The 14,957-nt window shown below is 38.2% G+C and overlaps 1 protein-coding gene across 11 annotated transcripts in view; it reads left to right on the forward strand.

Annotated features, from left to right (window-relative positions):
* The window catches only part of UBE3D (ubiquitin protein ligase E3D), an 83,983-nt gene that overhangs the window by 48,602 nt on the left and 20,424 nt on the right, over positions 1-14,957 (forward strand). The window contains exon 10 of one of the 11 annotated variants that reach the window (XM_035322463.1): positions 10,915-11,124. The exons of 4 other annotated variants lie outside the window; for them this stretch is intronic. In XM_035322463.1, the coding sequence (XP_035178354.1) occupies positions 10,915-11,019 (105 nt within the window). In that variant the 3' untranslated portion in view covers positions 11,020-11,124. Of the gene's footprint in view, positions 1-506; positions 1,074-1,109; positions 1,224-5,552; positions 5,625-6,463; positions 9,387-10,914; positions 11,125-14,957 lie in introns of those variants that run through there. 6 more of the 11 variants (XM_035322462.1, XM_035322468.1, XM_035322466.1 and 3 more) reach the window with 6 other exon arrangements.

A 14,957-nucleotide genomic window follows, 5' to 3' on the forward strand; every position in this document is an offset into this window, starting at 1 on the left:
GCCAGTGTATAAAATTAGTAGTGAAGCATTCACAGTTTTGTCCCATGTGAATGTCACTCTATGTTACTTCCGAAGTTCTCACTGTTCATGGAAATTTTCCTCAGAAAACCATTGTTGCAGGCGTGTTAAACAGTGATTTACATGATCTAAGCATGTTTCTGAACACATACAATTTTTAAAAGTAATATATACAGGCATCTCGATTCATCATCATAAAACAGATCAACTCATCCTTTTTTATTTTTTGATACTTGTCTTCCCTTGTAGTTATGTATTCCATTAGCTGTGTGTTGATGCAAGTCTAAACTATCAGATTTTGAGCAGTAAACGTATCTGAATCTGTGTTTGACAGCTGTAGAATTTAGTGGAAATGAGTGTCCTAAAGAGTCTGTAGCAGAAAATCTTGTACCTTCTATTTGTCTGAATTCTCAGTTTTCAGTTAAGGCAAGAGAATATGTAATTCTGTGCTTCGGAAATTTGTTCAGTGAAAGGTAATCTTATTGCAGAATTTTGGAGCCAGAAAGAACCTAGAAAGAATATGGCCATAAAACAAAATCAAGTAATTGATTTATAATACCGTTACAATGATGGACAACTGCTGAAAACACATCTAAATGTTAGGAAATAAATATGCACCTGCTTTGTGTCCTTCCTTTGTATCCTGTGAACTTGAAAACAGGGGATCTGTGTATGGAGATCTCTCAACTGAACAGCAGCCATTTATCACTTCAAAATGTTGTTTTAATACCAAAGGTCAGGATTGTTACTGGATTGTACATTGGGAAGCCATAAAATTGAAGAATATCCTGTTTCAAAGATTGGTAAATAATAACTCTTCATACAGTTGACTAATCTATGTTTCCTATTAAGAAGTGAATGTTTTGGTTGTCTAATCTAGGAGAATGGATTCATTGTCCGTGACATTGTCGATAATATGTGATAAAAGTCTAAGGTCATGTACTTAGGATTTCTTTTCACTTCTTTTTTTATCTGTGTAGAGATAGCAAATGAAAGCAGACTGTGTGTGTGGGCAAATGTGAATCAGTAAATCGAGGAAGGTTTGTGTCCAAGAACACAAAATACCTTAGACTTTTCTTTTTCCTTGTCAGAATCTATATGGTTGTACTTGATTGTCCCAGGGTCATTTTGGATTCGTCAGACTGTCTTTGAACCATCAAACCCTTAAACCCTTGCAGTGCTTGGCCTAGAGACTGGTGGTGCTCCCCAGCTACAGGGTGGGGATGCTCCAGGAGTCTTTGTGGAGCCTCTCCGATGGGTTGTGCTCTGCAGATGGCTGCTGGCACAGTAGGGCTCCACAGCAGGGGCCTACCTGGCCATGGAAGGCCATGGAAGGCCTCATAAGTCAACAGGAGAGGTGATTGCTGAGGAAGGATGTGGTGTGTTGTTTTTCCTGTGACTCCCGTAAAAGTATTTCACTTGGAGACTTTGTTTTCCAAGCACATCCATCTGTGAGGGAAAAAAACCCAAAATGCCAACTGGAGTTCAGGAACCCATGTTTTCTGAATTTGTATTTGTTCCTTTTGGCCTGTTACCGATCAGATCATTCAAACTCAAAGTTCGGTGGGACCACGGAGGGTTTAATTTGAAGCAAATATCACAGTGCTTTGCTGAATGGTGGGGGAAACATCTTCTAGGATTGACCTGTTCAGACCTTAGTTTGCCAATCTGCGTGGCAAAGTGCTTGATGCGACAAAGTCGGATTGTTGTGATTTTGGTTAAGAAAATTATTTCAGGCTGAAGATACTGCTTTATCATTTTAAGCTGATTCTCAGTGTTTGCTCTCACAGCAACAAGAAAGGAACAGATTCGTAGTTTTCAAAAAAGCAAAGTTCTGAAACCTACTCTAATAAGATAATGTGGTGTTTTGCGAAGTGTGAGGGAAGAAAAATGGCTGTTATGATAAGGTCCTGGCTCTAACTGTCACTCTCCTTGTAGCATTACAAAATGTTTGTCCTGGAGGGCACACACCATCCAGGAAAATATTGCTTTATTTTTATCCTTGGGAACCTTATTTAGGCCTCCGTTTGTGAATCTGTGAAGCAGAAACAAAATTTGCCTCAGCTTTCTTCTCTGAAGCTTTACAATAAGCTATCAGCCTTATCAATTTTTGTCTTGGTTCTTTGTACCAATATTCACCTTCTGTAAAGCAAATATTAGAATTATATGTCCTAGTTTTTCTGTATTTTTCCTGGAAAAGTTGGCGAGATCCACAGAGAGGTGGAATAATGATATTAAGTTGTGCTGTTACCTCAGCATAAGATCCCTCTGCAATCAAAATACAGAAGACTTTGAATGAAATGATAAATAATAAAAGGGCACTAATAGAAAACTCTGATATTTCTTGTGTCTTAATGGAGCAATAGCAAAATGACAAAAACTAGTTTCACTTTCTTAAGAATATCTGTGGTGGCCTAGCAAAATAAATCATATATAATATATATATATAATATTAAAATAATACTTATATTTGAACTGAAAACTACTGTAGAGTTGTTTTCTTTCTTTATCCACAAGTGGCAGTCTTGTTCAACAGGAGGCCAGCTTCTAGGCCACTGAGCACTGGGTGCTGAATGCTGAGGTAGTTTTGCAGGGAAACGACCCAGGGACGAGCCAGAGCTTTCTGCTCTTGTAGATGTTCCCACTGTTGGACATGTGGTATGGAACTAAATGGATCACTGGGGCATTTTTTATGTTCTGATACAGTATTTTAAAATGAATCTAACAGGCAGATGTATATGTCGTGAACTAAAAGTTATAGTTTAGCTCATGTTAGTGAAGCTTTAAAACATACTACCAGCTACCTGTAATTAAGTAGACAGAAATGCTCTTATCCATAACCCTGTGTTTTTTGAGACTGTATTTACTCCATTTCTTGATGATATTTCAGTGTTGCAGTGTTGACAAGTCAAAATCTTTAGTTGGTATACATATGCAGTGGGTGATGTTTAGGTTGTAAAAACCACATTAAGTAAATGTGCTTAGTTGCTAATCATCTCTGTAATAAACTCTGTTCTGCTTTGTGCTCTAGAAATGCTCTCTGGGACTAGCTTAACAGACTCCATATCTGTGCTGAGACATAAATTACATTTTATTTTCCAATAGTGTGCTACTGCTTAGTAACATAATATTTGAAATCCCTTTTCATTCCGTTTTGACCCCGTGAAGATTTTTCACTGTGGTTTACATCACTGGAGCAGCCTGGAAGAAAGGAGCAGCAGTAGACTACAGTACACAGCTCTCAGTTTAAAGGGGTAGGTTGATCACCACAACCAGCTTTTTTTTTTTGTTAGAATGGACTGTTGATTCTAGGTCCCAGGCTGCCTTTGGCTCATCTCTCGTTATACCTGTGCAGTGACACTGATGTTTTCTGGTGGACTGGAGAGAGTCAAATCTTAGCAAGCTTGAGCCTGGAAACACTAGAAGGACCAAAATGGGTAGACTAGCTCTTGATGGTTGCTGGCTGCTCCTAGGTTTACCAGAGAACATGGATTTGCTGTCCTGACTTGCACTTTGCCAGGTTTACAATCCCTCACCCATACCAGGATGCCTAGAATTGTGGGAGCAGGATGACTGAAGTACTTCATATTTATCCTGGAGTTGTGCAGAAAGCAGTAAGAAGAGAGAGAAGTAGCTGCTAGAAAAGATTCAGAAACTTCTTAGCTTGCTTTTGCTCTGAGCATTGTTTTTTCCCTCTGTGTTTGGCTCCATTACATTACACAGAAGGCTGTGTTGCCTTACTGCACTCTTGATCTATCTGGCTCTCCACCCGAGCTGACACCCCTTTGCTTCAGGAATGGTTGGACTTTACTTTGTATTTTATAAATAATACTTGAGAGCACTTGTAGCTATCACCCACTTGAGATGCCGCGCACTTCATCACTGAACTGCTCAGCTGCTACTTCTCAGCGCAGTCTGGGAAAGTGTTGGTACTTCAGAGCTTACAACACAAAACAGTTAACACAGGGAGATGCTTTAAAGTGACAAGTAATCTCTGCTGTGTTTTGCTAACCTTATCTTGTCTTTCTCTGAATTCAAGCACAGTGAACAGAAGATGTCTTGGATATTGAATTCTTATGATGATATATGGGGCTGTTCGGCACATTCTCTCTCACTGGTATTATTGTGGGAAAACAGGCATTTTACTTCCCATATCAAGGCTCTATTCATACGGCCATAGTGTGTAGCAAGAGTTCTTGTAGTTAAATAGATCACAGTTTTATTTTTACTGTTACAGTTGTATGATATTGAAAGAAGATTGTGCTTGCTTTAAAGACTGCTGAACAGTCTTTATGTTCTTGATATTCTTCAGCGCTGAACCCAGTGTCACTGGAAGTTTATCAGCACACTGTTCATTTCAGTTAGTTAAGAGAAGTAGAGCCTTTTAAAAAAAATAAAAAATATTAAAAAAATTGAGTTCATGAATCAAGTTTTTTATCACTTGAAGTCTTTTAATCAGCTGCAGAAACATTCTAAAATAGACAGTGGAAGAGATGTGAAGTAGAATGTTGCTCAGAAAATAGAAGAATGAATAAAACCAGTATCCATTGTAGTTTAATGGCTCTACTGTGTGAGTATCAAAAGTATACAAGACTCATGGAAGGCAAAATACAAAATTACTGCTGTCTCATTGGTCTGCATGTGGTCTGAACTAAAGCACGCCTTCACATGCAGTTCTTTTTTAAGAGTTGAGACTCTTATGTATCTATATGCTTAAAATAGCATTCTCAAACTTGTTTGTGGTAAAAGAAGTGAGCTTAAGGTATGCTTCAGGAATTGAGGATGATTGCAGATATACCTGTGTTTTCTGACAATCCTTTCTGAAGCAAACTGCCAAGTAAAATTTAGGAAAATATGCTCAGCTCAGCTCCTCCTTTTGTTCCCCTCTGAGCATTTGGAGCTGCAGATGTCACACAGAATCTTTTAAGTTGAACTCCACTCCTCTGGAGTACTGTCAAACAGGAGATACTGTGGTTCAAAGTTATTTGGGAAATAGCAATATAAGAGATGAAAATAGCAAGAGAGAAGGAATAGGCTTTCAGTATTTTTAAATTCACCTGTCCCAGAAAAGAAAAATAAGTCCATTTATGCATTGAAATATTTTATTATATTTTAAAACTTTTTTTTCAAAATTAAGCTTTGTAATACTTGCTTACGCATCTCCTACAAAATGAATTACAGATTTGAATATGTATATGTATATTCTGTAATATTTTGCAGACAATAGATGTGATCCTAAATCCCTTAGGAATTCTTTGGACAACCTAGGGTTTTTTAATATTTGTCTGAAGCTCACAGACTGCAGCTCACAGTAATACAGAAGCTCACAGTAATACAGAGAAACCACTGCAAATACTTGCATTCTGTTGAAATACAATAATTTTTGTTCCCCTTTACTGACCAGTTTTACAAATTGTAAACTGCAATGAGTAAACCAAATGTAGTCAGTGTCAGCCTCTTTTGGCTGCTATTTGGGTGCAAACTAATGTTTTTTTTTTTTGTTTGTTTTTGTTTTTTTTTTTTTTTAAATGCAGATTTGGATAAAATTGCTTTTTCCATTTTTGACTAACTCCAGTCAGTTTTTAGGATGACAAAGGATGGCTTCATTTTGCTTGAGATGCTTTTATAGTTTCTTAAAAAAAAACAAACACAACTGTTCCCTATGGAAAGGATCCAAAACACCTACGCTCCCTCAAATGTTTGGATTTCATTTTGCATTGCATGTGCTAATAAGTGTTTTATTGCAATAATTATGTGGAATTTTAAAGTTCGATTTGAAACAATTTATTGTAAATAGGAAACAAGTGACTAAGCCTTAGAGCCCGTGGCAAGCAGATGCAGTCTTTTCTAAATAAGCATACAAATATTTAATTGACTTGAAAATAAAAGAAGTTATAACGTGTATTTTTTGTTTGTTTGCGTTTAGTAAAAGCCATAATAAATCTGTTCAAACACTGCAGAATAATTAGAAAGAGTTATGAAGCGATTTTGAGAAAATGCTGACAAGAACATGCAATATTTAAAGAATTAGTGTTTCAAAGACGAATTTAAATGCTTCTTTGAAGAATGATAAAAATTTCTAGGTTCAATTCAGTGATTGTCTTGTTTTTCTTGTCTGCTATTTAATTGTCCTTTAATGAGGTGATTTTTATCATACCACTCAGGTTATCTTACTCAGTGATCCCTGTAAGCTACCTTTTCGAAAGTATCTCTAGAGCAGTCTGTGGTATTTCTTCAATGCTGGGACTCTCTCCTCTTTTTAATGTTCACTCTCAGGGCCTCAAGCTGAAAGAGAGCAATTTTTTTTTTCTTGAACTGTAATTACTATTTTGAAATCTTTGTTGAACCATAGCTAAAAACCATTCCCACTACTGATTCTGCATAAACTAGTAGAACAGTGTCTCATACCCGAGAACTGTTTGGCATGGACATTCTCCATTTGCAGGGGCGTGTTGAGCAATGTCTTGTAGCTCCGCTCCGTGTCCTTGATGTGACTAATCCGTATCTGCAGGACAGGCATGCATTTCTGCACTATGGCTTTATGACATCTGGTGCTGCTGTGGAGATGCTGATGGGAAGGTATTATCCCACTTATCTAACGTGTGGTATGGCTGCACTTCCTTTAATGGAAAGGAGTTGCCTGTTTCTATCAGCCAGAAACCAAACAAACTCTATCACATCTAAACCTAAGCTGAAACACTGAATGGGAAAAATGCAGGCAGAGCTTACTGCTGGAAGCACAAAATTTTGTGATTGCTTCAGTGCTCTGTGGTGGAGAGTCAGGACCTAAATCTCCTAAGCTGAGATTCAGAATTTGACATCTGTTTCTCCCATGCCTGTTTACCACTACAGTAGAAATCAGAGAGGGTGAATCTGGGCATATCATAAGCAGAAGTAGGTTTAATTACAAAAATCGTGAGCTCCCGGGGAGAGCCAGTGTACGTGGAGTACACAGGCAATTTGCCTCTTCTGGAAATACAGTTCCGTGCTGCTTGAGAGGGAAGATCTGCCTGAGGAATCAGCTCATTTGCATGCAATTCTCTCCATCTAGACTCCAACAACAAACACCTGGGTGGGCTTCTTAAAAACGAAGTATTCGCTTCCATACGGAGGAAAAAGACCTAAGGGATGAAGTGTAATATCAGCATCTGGCGATACATTTCGTTGTAGTTTTCTTAGAAAATGTGCTCAGATATGTTATTAGCCATTTAGCCGTGAATGCACAATTGATTACAGAAATCTAATTTAGATAGCCTGGTACGGCCCATCTTATCAACTCCTCAAACGGGGTGAAGGTGGAACTAATCAGGATTGAAAGTGTCTTGATTAATACCATTCATTTTATTTCCTGTTTGCTTCTATTGTGAAAAGTCTGATTTTCCCAATTCATTTTGAATTCTAAAAGTGTAGCTGTTTGCTTAGGTGTTAATTATCCACTGCTTGCGTCCATAAAGTCCTATTAGACACAAACTGAGGGTTGATGTTCTTTATGAACAGGCACCAAACTCCCAGAGTGTTTATCAGGAATGTGTTATGAAATGAGATCAGCCAAATACCTCTGTTTACGTACCTCATTATATACCTAAAGAAGAGTCTTTATATGGGAGGCCTGATACGTTTTGAGAACATCTGTTCTTCTGCATTAACTGAGACTGTCACCCTTCTGACTGAGAAACAGGCTCTGCTCAAAAGAAATGTTTAGACCCATGTAAGATCAAATAATGCTGTATGTGTTTGATGTGGTGTATAGGTAATTCTTCTGAGCTGCTTCCCTCCTAAACTTTGATTCATCCAAGTTAGTCTTAGCTCTGTGCAGTTCATAATGAACAGATTGACTTGAGTGAGGAGTAAGTTCCAATCTCCCAGCAAACGAGGTACAGAAATCTAGTTACCAGCTGCACGGAGCTAGGCAGTCAGCTGTTGTCTTGAAAATAATACTGAGTCACTGGACACCAGTGGTTCTCTAATGGATTTTTTTTCCTTAAGGTTTCATGTTATTATGCTGTGTGCTTTGTGAATGGGGATTGTTATGGGAAGCTGTGATGCTCTTCATTTCCTTTAAGAGTCTGAATGGAAGTTTTGAAACTACTTAAGCCCAGCAAAAATCTGAGATGCATTTATAAGGTTGCTTCTCAGTAGGTTTACAGGTGCTTTAAAAATAGATGGATTCAACCTTACCAGATTGCAGCTGTGGGCTGGAATAGGTGTGTATTACCACGGAGTACAAAATTCAGAGGGATCCTGGAAGAAGATGTCACTGAGTCCTAGCGTTGTATTAGCAGGCAGGGCATCTTGCCAAGGCACTCAGAGCAGTTGAGCAGCGTTATGCGTTGAAGAGCTGGAAACGGTAATGATGTCTTCAAGGAGACAAATGGGCAAATATACTGAAGTCTGCAAAGCCAGAGTGTAATAATTGAATCGATGACTTGACTATGATAAAGTACATGGTGGACGAAAAGGAAGAGGGTTGTTAAGCTCTCCTTTTTTATTGTCAGTTGAAAATGAGTCTGGAATGGATCTTTTGGTTAAGAAGTCAGTAATGCCCCCAGTGAGAAACATACGGTTTGCCTTCTCTCGGAAATACAAGTCCATCATTCTGTTGCGATGTCAGTAGGAAGGCACTGGGCTCTGAGTCTGTGTGCTTAAATCATAGGTCTCTGATCCGTGCTTGATGGTCGGTGACAAATGGCAGTGCTTGAAAGCTCTTGCTTGTTAGGGAGGAAAACTTTTTAGGTTTAGAGATTAGGAAAGCTAGAATGGGAAGATACGTGGATGTGGGGGGAGGTCAAATGGCTGTCTGTCCAGAGGCAGGGTAAAACATGAAGGAATATGGAAGAGAAAAGCAGTAGGCTGCTGCTGTTCCCATTGACATAAACCAGCCAAATTCTGACAGACCTCAAAGAGAGCAGGACCATTTCCATCATCTCTTAAGTTGCTTGCTGTTGTGACCAGTAGGAAAGATCAGTTGTGCAAATATTTGTTTGTACTGCAGCCCCACTACTTCTGAATTAAAGGAAGCTACTCTGCACGTGGGCGTGCGAGGAAGTATCTCAGCATATACATTTCACAGAGCTCCCAAAATAAGACTTGGAATACTCTACAGGATGAAGAAAGAGAAGGGCACAAGGGTGTGTAGGTATTAACACAGCCTACTAAAATGCAGCAATCATTTAGCCTTCAACGGCAAGCTGTTATTGCCTTGAGGTGAAACCTGGCAACCATTTCACAGCACATAGGAAAACTTGCAGGAATCCGACGAGGCAATAGCCAAGTGAGATCACAGGGAGCCTCGGGTGGGCAGAATGGGAGTGCTGCTTGGACTTCTGCCAGGCTTTCTGGTTAATGTTTCTCTATCTGTCTCCCAGCAGCTTGACAAGGGAAATAGGAAATGATTCTGCCTGATGGAAAATAAATATAAAAATATTTTCCATATCATTAATGTAAATTAGAAAAGCGTAGGCTATAGAGGAAAAGACTATCTTAACAGGTCAGTTCTCAGTCTTCGGTATTTTTATGAGTTTTGGCATTGTGAATTGATAAAAACAAGCTGGGGAGCTGAATTCTTTCTGTTGCTTCTAGTAAGCTTGAACTTTACAGGGAAAATTGAAGAAAAATTAATATTTATCACCCTGGCTACATGAAAAAGTCTTGCCAGCAAACTAGTACAAGTGAAAATATTGTTTTAATCTCAGGGGCTGTGTTGACTGCTCGGTCCACTTACAAGTTGTTTCAGAATGCTTTCTATTCCTAAATGCAACCCTGAAAGACAGGACATTGTACTGTTCAGATGTTTTCACTTTGTGTAATTGCTATCACTGACTCGAGTTCTGGTTATTATCAGTAACTGCCTGCATAATTCAGTTTCAGATAGAATTTCTCCTTGCTGTTGGTGCTCCAGTCTTTGATGCATTTCTTTTTGTGTTTATATTTAAATGTCCTACTGTATCAAAAAAGATGGCTATCATTGTGTAATGGGGGATGACTAGCTAACAGATTTCTGTTTTAACTCACCAAAGAGCCTGCTACTTACTCTTTATGTGATGTTTATGTGATGTCTATTCCAGTCATCATCCACCAGGTTTTCAGAATTCATTAAATTCAAGGACTGTTTTGTTTTCCTCCTTGTTAACTGCTTAGGTTTTCCGCAGTGGTGTTTCCATGTCACTTTTTCATTTCTATTATGTATCATTTTACTTCGTTTCTGTACCATTTGTGAGCAGACAACCCTGCAATTCACATATGCCTTTTCACTAGTTAGAAACTAACTTCTAGTACTCACTGTTGTCTAATTTACCTTACTTCTTTTCAGGTGAGGTAGAAAAACTGAGGCTGGGAAGTGAACAACTGAACTTTATATCCTTCTGTGGAACAATGTCGAATCAACTTTCTGCTGAACACACAGGTTCTTAATTCAGGTTGCATTCTCTGCTTCCACAGAAAGGAAATACGTTTTCAGCTATATTTTTATAGAACTGTACCTAGTGACTAGTTAAATTAATCAAAAGTGTCTATCCCACATGGTTATCCTGGGGGTATATTCCATGAAGGACTGCTCTTTCTATTTTAAGGTGATACCCAGAATGCAACCAAATATTATCTGTAGAACTTAATGTGTTTTATTGTGTAATTTTTTTTTTTTTTTACTTTTTCTCCTCTACTCTTATTTTCTACCCCTTCCCTATAGTGTTCTTTCTAAAATCTGGACTTAATCCTGAACAGCGAACATGGTGAGAACTTTTTCAGTTTGAAGGGTTTAATGTAGACTTTTAAAAAGAAATTCCACAGCAAATAAACATAAATCCATGCTGCATACCACATAGCTAACCTTCAGGGGTTGCAATTTATCCATGTAAGTAAATAAGAATTTCACTGTGTGTGTGTGTGTGCGCGCTCGAGTGCTTATGCTGTTGTAGAGTTGGAATTGGAAAAGTACTCCAGCAGTGTAGTGCTCCTCTGAGCAATTCGAGGAGAAGCCAGGATACTGGTGAGGCCAAAATTTGACAAGGAGGAGACCATTCTCTAGTCTGTCTGCTTTTTGGACCAATGCCTGTGAGGACTCTAGCACTCACCAATGTTGTTATCCACAACACCAGATTCAGATGAAGCATAGCTCCAATTCTACCTGGAACTTATTGTGCTTCCGTTAAAATGAACTATTTTATATTCCATTAAAATGAACTATTATTGTGCTTAGTTAAAATGAACTGTCAGAAGTGAGATGCTGCTTACGCAGTTTTAAATGTAGCTCAGAAACTAGAGAAAGCCCCGGTGAAACTCAGCTACTGAACCTGTTGAAGGTAATGTCAAAACTTTTTGGCTTCAGTGGTGCAGAACAGGACTGCAAATGAACAAACCATCCACCTGGATTTATTGTAGAGAAATAATTGTTGCGGGCTCTCTGAAAGTTCCTCATTAACACTACTGGATGTGAACTTTGTAAGAAAATGCTTGGAGCTAGTCTCTGATAGATATTCATTAGACAAATGAATTAATAACTGTGGTTTCTGGTTCATGCAGAGGTGTCTCTGGTGTTTTTCTGTTTGCTTGGGTTGTTGTTGTTCTTGTGTCCCCGTCATTTCTTTGAACACTTCAGACAATATCAATGATTTAAAGGCTTCACTCCACTAGATGGGAAAAAAGATGCTTTTAGTGCAGTGGTGCTTACACTCTTCAGTTATTGATATGATGTAATATTTTTATGCTTGGGTAAGTATAGATTTTGAATAAAAGAATTTAATGAACATTGAATAAATGTTCCTCATAAGGAGAAAATTCTCCAGTGCTATTTCATTAACACTTCATGCTCTGAGCAGTTACCTAATTTAATTTCACTCCTGGTGTTCAAGGTCTGTGCTTTTCTCTCCTGTCTTTTGATCTGTCTGTCTTCTCAACAAGCTTTGTTTGTGTGTAATGGCTGGGGAGAGAAGTTCAGTCAGGGAAATAGAACACAGGGAAAAGTGCAAAGTATTTTTTCATTACCTGGACTTTGTGTCACACACAGTGAATTTGTATCTATGACTATATGTAAAATATATGTAACATGAAAAAAAAAAAAGTATTTGGAATGATTTCTGAGATTTGAAAGATTAGAAAGCCTATTTTAAAAAGTCAGTTGTAGGAAAATGAATTATTTTGAATAATTAAAGGTCGGTAGGATCAGTCGCATTGCACAATTTGGCTTACTAAGGAATATAAGGGTCTGGGGATTCAGTATATAGTTAGTATTTTTTGAGTTTATTTGTTTATGCAGTGTAGTAAAATTTGTATAAAGTGTTTAAATTCAAGGTAGAAATAGGTGAAATGTGGCAAATGATCAAAATAAATAAAAGTATTTGTTCAAATTATCAGTAAAGTGATAAGGCTTTTAGTGTGAGAAGTCGAGGAGAGTGTCTAAGGCAAACCTTTCTTCTGTTCCTCTCCCCAGTGCAGTACAATTGAGTTGAAGTTTTCCACGTAGAAATGTGAGGTTTCATTCTTTGCTAGTTCTTGGTTTATGAAACTGAGAGAATTTTCATACAGAATCATTCAGGTTGGAAAAGACCTCTAAGATCATCTAGTCCAACCTTTAATTTTGAGCAACTGCAGGTTATTTTAAAATCATGTTATGATTGTCAGCTTCGGATCCCATCCGTTTTGGGATCCTTCCCCTTCCTACCTATATTCTTAATTATCATCTGTCTACATTTCTACTAACTTATGCTGGTTTTCATTCACTGAGTTTTGTGAAGTGCTAAACTTGTTCATTTTTACAATGCAGATGAATTAGGTTTTAATAGCATTTTTTAGTGGCTTTGCTGTAAGGAAGGAGCTTTAAACAGTATTTTAGAAGTCTTAGAGCAGACCAATGTGTTATAATAATTGTACTTCAATAATCCAGAATGAAACCTCAAGGGAGCTATGACTCCAATGTATAATTTGTTCATATATACTTGTCCTTGATAGTAAAATTGGATTAGAAAATAAGAATAAGAATAGAAAGAAAGAAGCTGGAAAACTGATTATCCTTGAAGGTCATTAGCGTTTTCTAAAAAGAAGAAAAGGAACGTGAAAATCTCACTGTTAAAGAAATCATGCTAGCGTTTTTTTTGAATAATAAGATTTTTATCAGTACAGGAAAAGGTCTCATAATAATGAAGTATAATTGGAAAGAATTCAGTTGGTGAAAAAAAGCCAAAGAAAAAGAGAGGGAAAAAAAAGCTTGAAGAGAATAATATGGATTGCATGGAACTGTGAGTTGAAGGACAGACTATACTGTAACGTAAATAAAAGAAGGTATGAAGGGGGCAGGGGGAGGAGTCGACCAAAGCTATAAGATTATGTGTAACTCAGAGGTGTTCCCTATCTGTTTGACTGAAGTATCTTACAAGTGATTGAAAGAAGCTGATGTATAAAGGGAATCCTATGGAGAATGGCTGATGAGGGAAAGTAGAATTTGCAGTTCATCTAAATCACCCCAAATGTGCATGGACTGAGAGCAGAAAAAAATCTGTTTTTGAGATTTTACAAAACCATTGGAAAGCTTTGCCTTGAAGGATGCCGTAGTGACCAATCTTTTTAAATGAGCTTGTTCACTTTAAAAATGTATGCAACAAAAATATGTTTAAAGAGACACAGAAAGTGGCTAAAGTAGGCTCAGCTAGCACAGGTTCACCAGGACAGTCAGGTTTTAAATATCTCTGAGGATGGAGACTCCATAACTTTATTTGGCAACTTTTGCCAGTGTCCAACCATCCTCACAGTAAAAAAGTGTTTATGATATTTGGAAGGAATTTTATTTGTTTAAATTAGTGCTCATTCCCTCTTGTCCTGCCAGTGGACGCTACTGGGAAGAGCCTGGGTCTCTCTTCTTTGTTCCCCACGTCAGGTTTGTATAGACACTGATGAGATCCCCCGGACCCAAAGACTCCATCTCCATTCCCACAATGTAGGGTTGGCTGTACCTGTTGGATGTTGCTCTAGATCTCTTCATTATGGGTTAGCTGGGGCGTGCATGAATACAAGACTTCTTGGTGTTGCTATAAATACAGGTAGTAATAAAATGCATGAATTTTGAGTTACCTGTATGCTTAGGCAGTAATCTCTCTGTAATCTTGTCATCTCATCCCAGCAAGTAAAGCGGCCTCTAAATATCCCATACATGCATGTTTGCAGTTACGTCTTCTACTGGCACAACTGTTTTAACATCTTTTTTATTTTGAAATCGGTCTCATTTCAGCCAGTTGGCCAGAGGGCTGCCAAAGCCCCCTTGTGAGCTGTGCTTTGCTATGATAAATGAGTACAACTTGTCTCAAAATCCATTTGTTTTTTTGCTTGGATTCTTTTTCAGACTGTGATAGGTGACCTACTTTTGTGGGGATGAAAAATGATCTTCCTGTTCCTTCGTGACGTTACGGGTTTTGTGAACTGTTGCACGGCCTTTTGGAGTAGGTGGCATTATCAGGATGGGTATTAATTATTTGAAGGCTGCTGATGCATCACCTCTGCACGATCTGTATTTGTCTCTTGAATGTTCCTCATCTCGTGCTAATTATAGGTGGTCTTGAGCTTCCTTCATTAAATAGACTAGTGTAACACACAGAACAGTTTTGTGTTCAAGTGAGCCATGAGACAGTTGACTCATGTCAACCACTCGTATGTTCATGGACCCTGGATTTTTTCACCGTTCTGGAATGAGCACATGCTGTTGCTGCTACCGACTTTTTACTTATGTAAGACAAAACAACAACAACAAAAACTCTCTTCGTCTCTTTTCCTGTCTTTCTCTCCTCTTCCCCCCACCTGCTGACCCCCTAAAATTAGTAATGTGAGAGAGCTAGTCTGTAGTAGGATTAAGAGGCAGGAAATCCTGACTCTTCCCATGGCTCGTTCTATGTGTCCTTGGGCAATCTGTTACAGACAAAAGCTGTGCATAGCACTTGGCTCAAAAATTAAAAGCACGG

The sequence above is a fragment of the Oxyura jamaicensis genome, chromosome 3 (assembly GCF_011077185.1).
Source record: "Oxyura jamaicensis isolate SHBP4307 breed ruddy duck chromosome 3, BPBGC_Ojam_1.0, whole genome shotgun sequence".
Lineage (NCBI taxonomy): Eukaryota > Metazoa > Chordata > Aves > Anseriformes > Anatidae > Oxyura > Oxyura jamaicensis.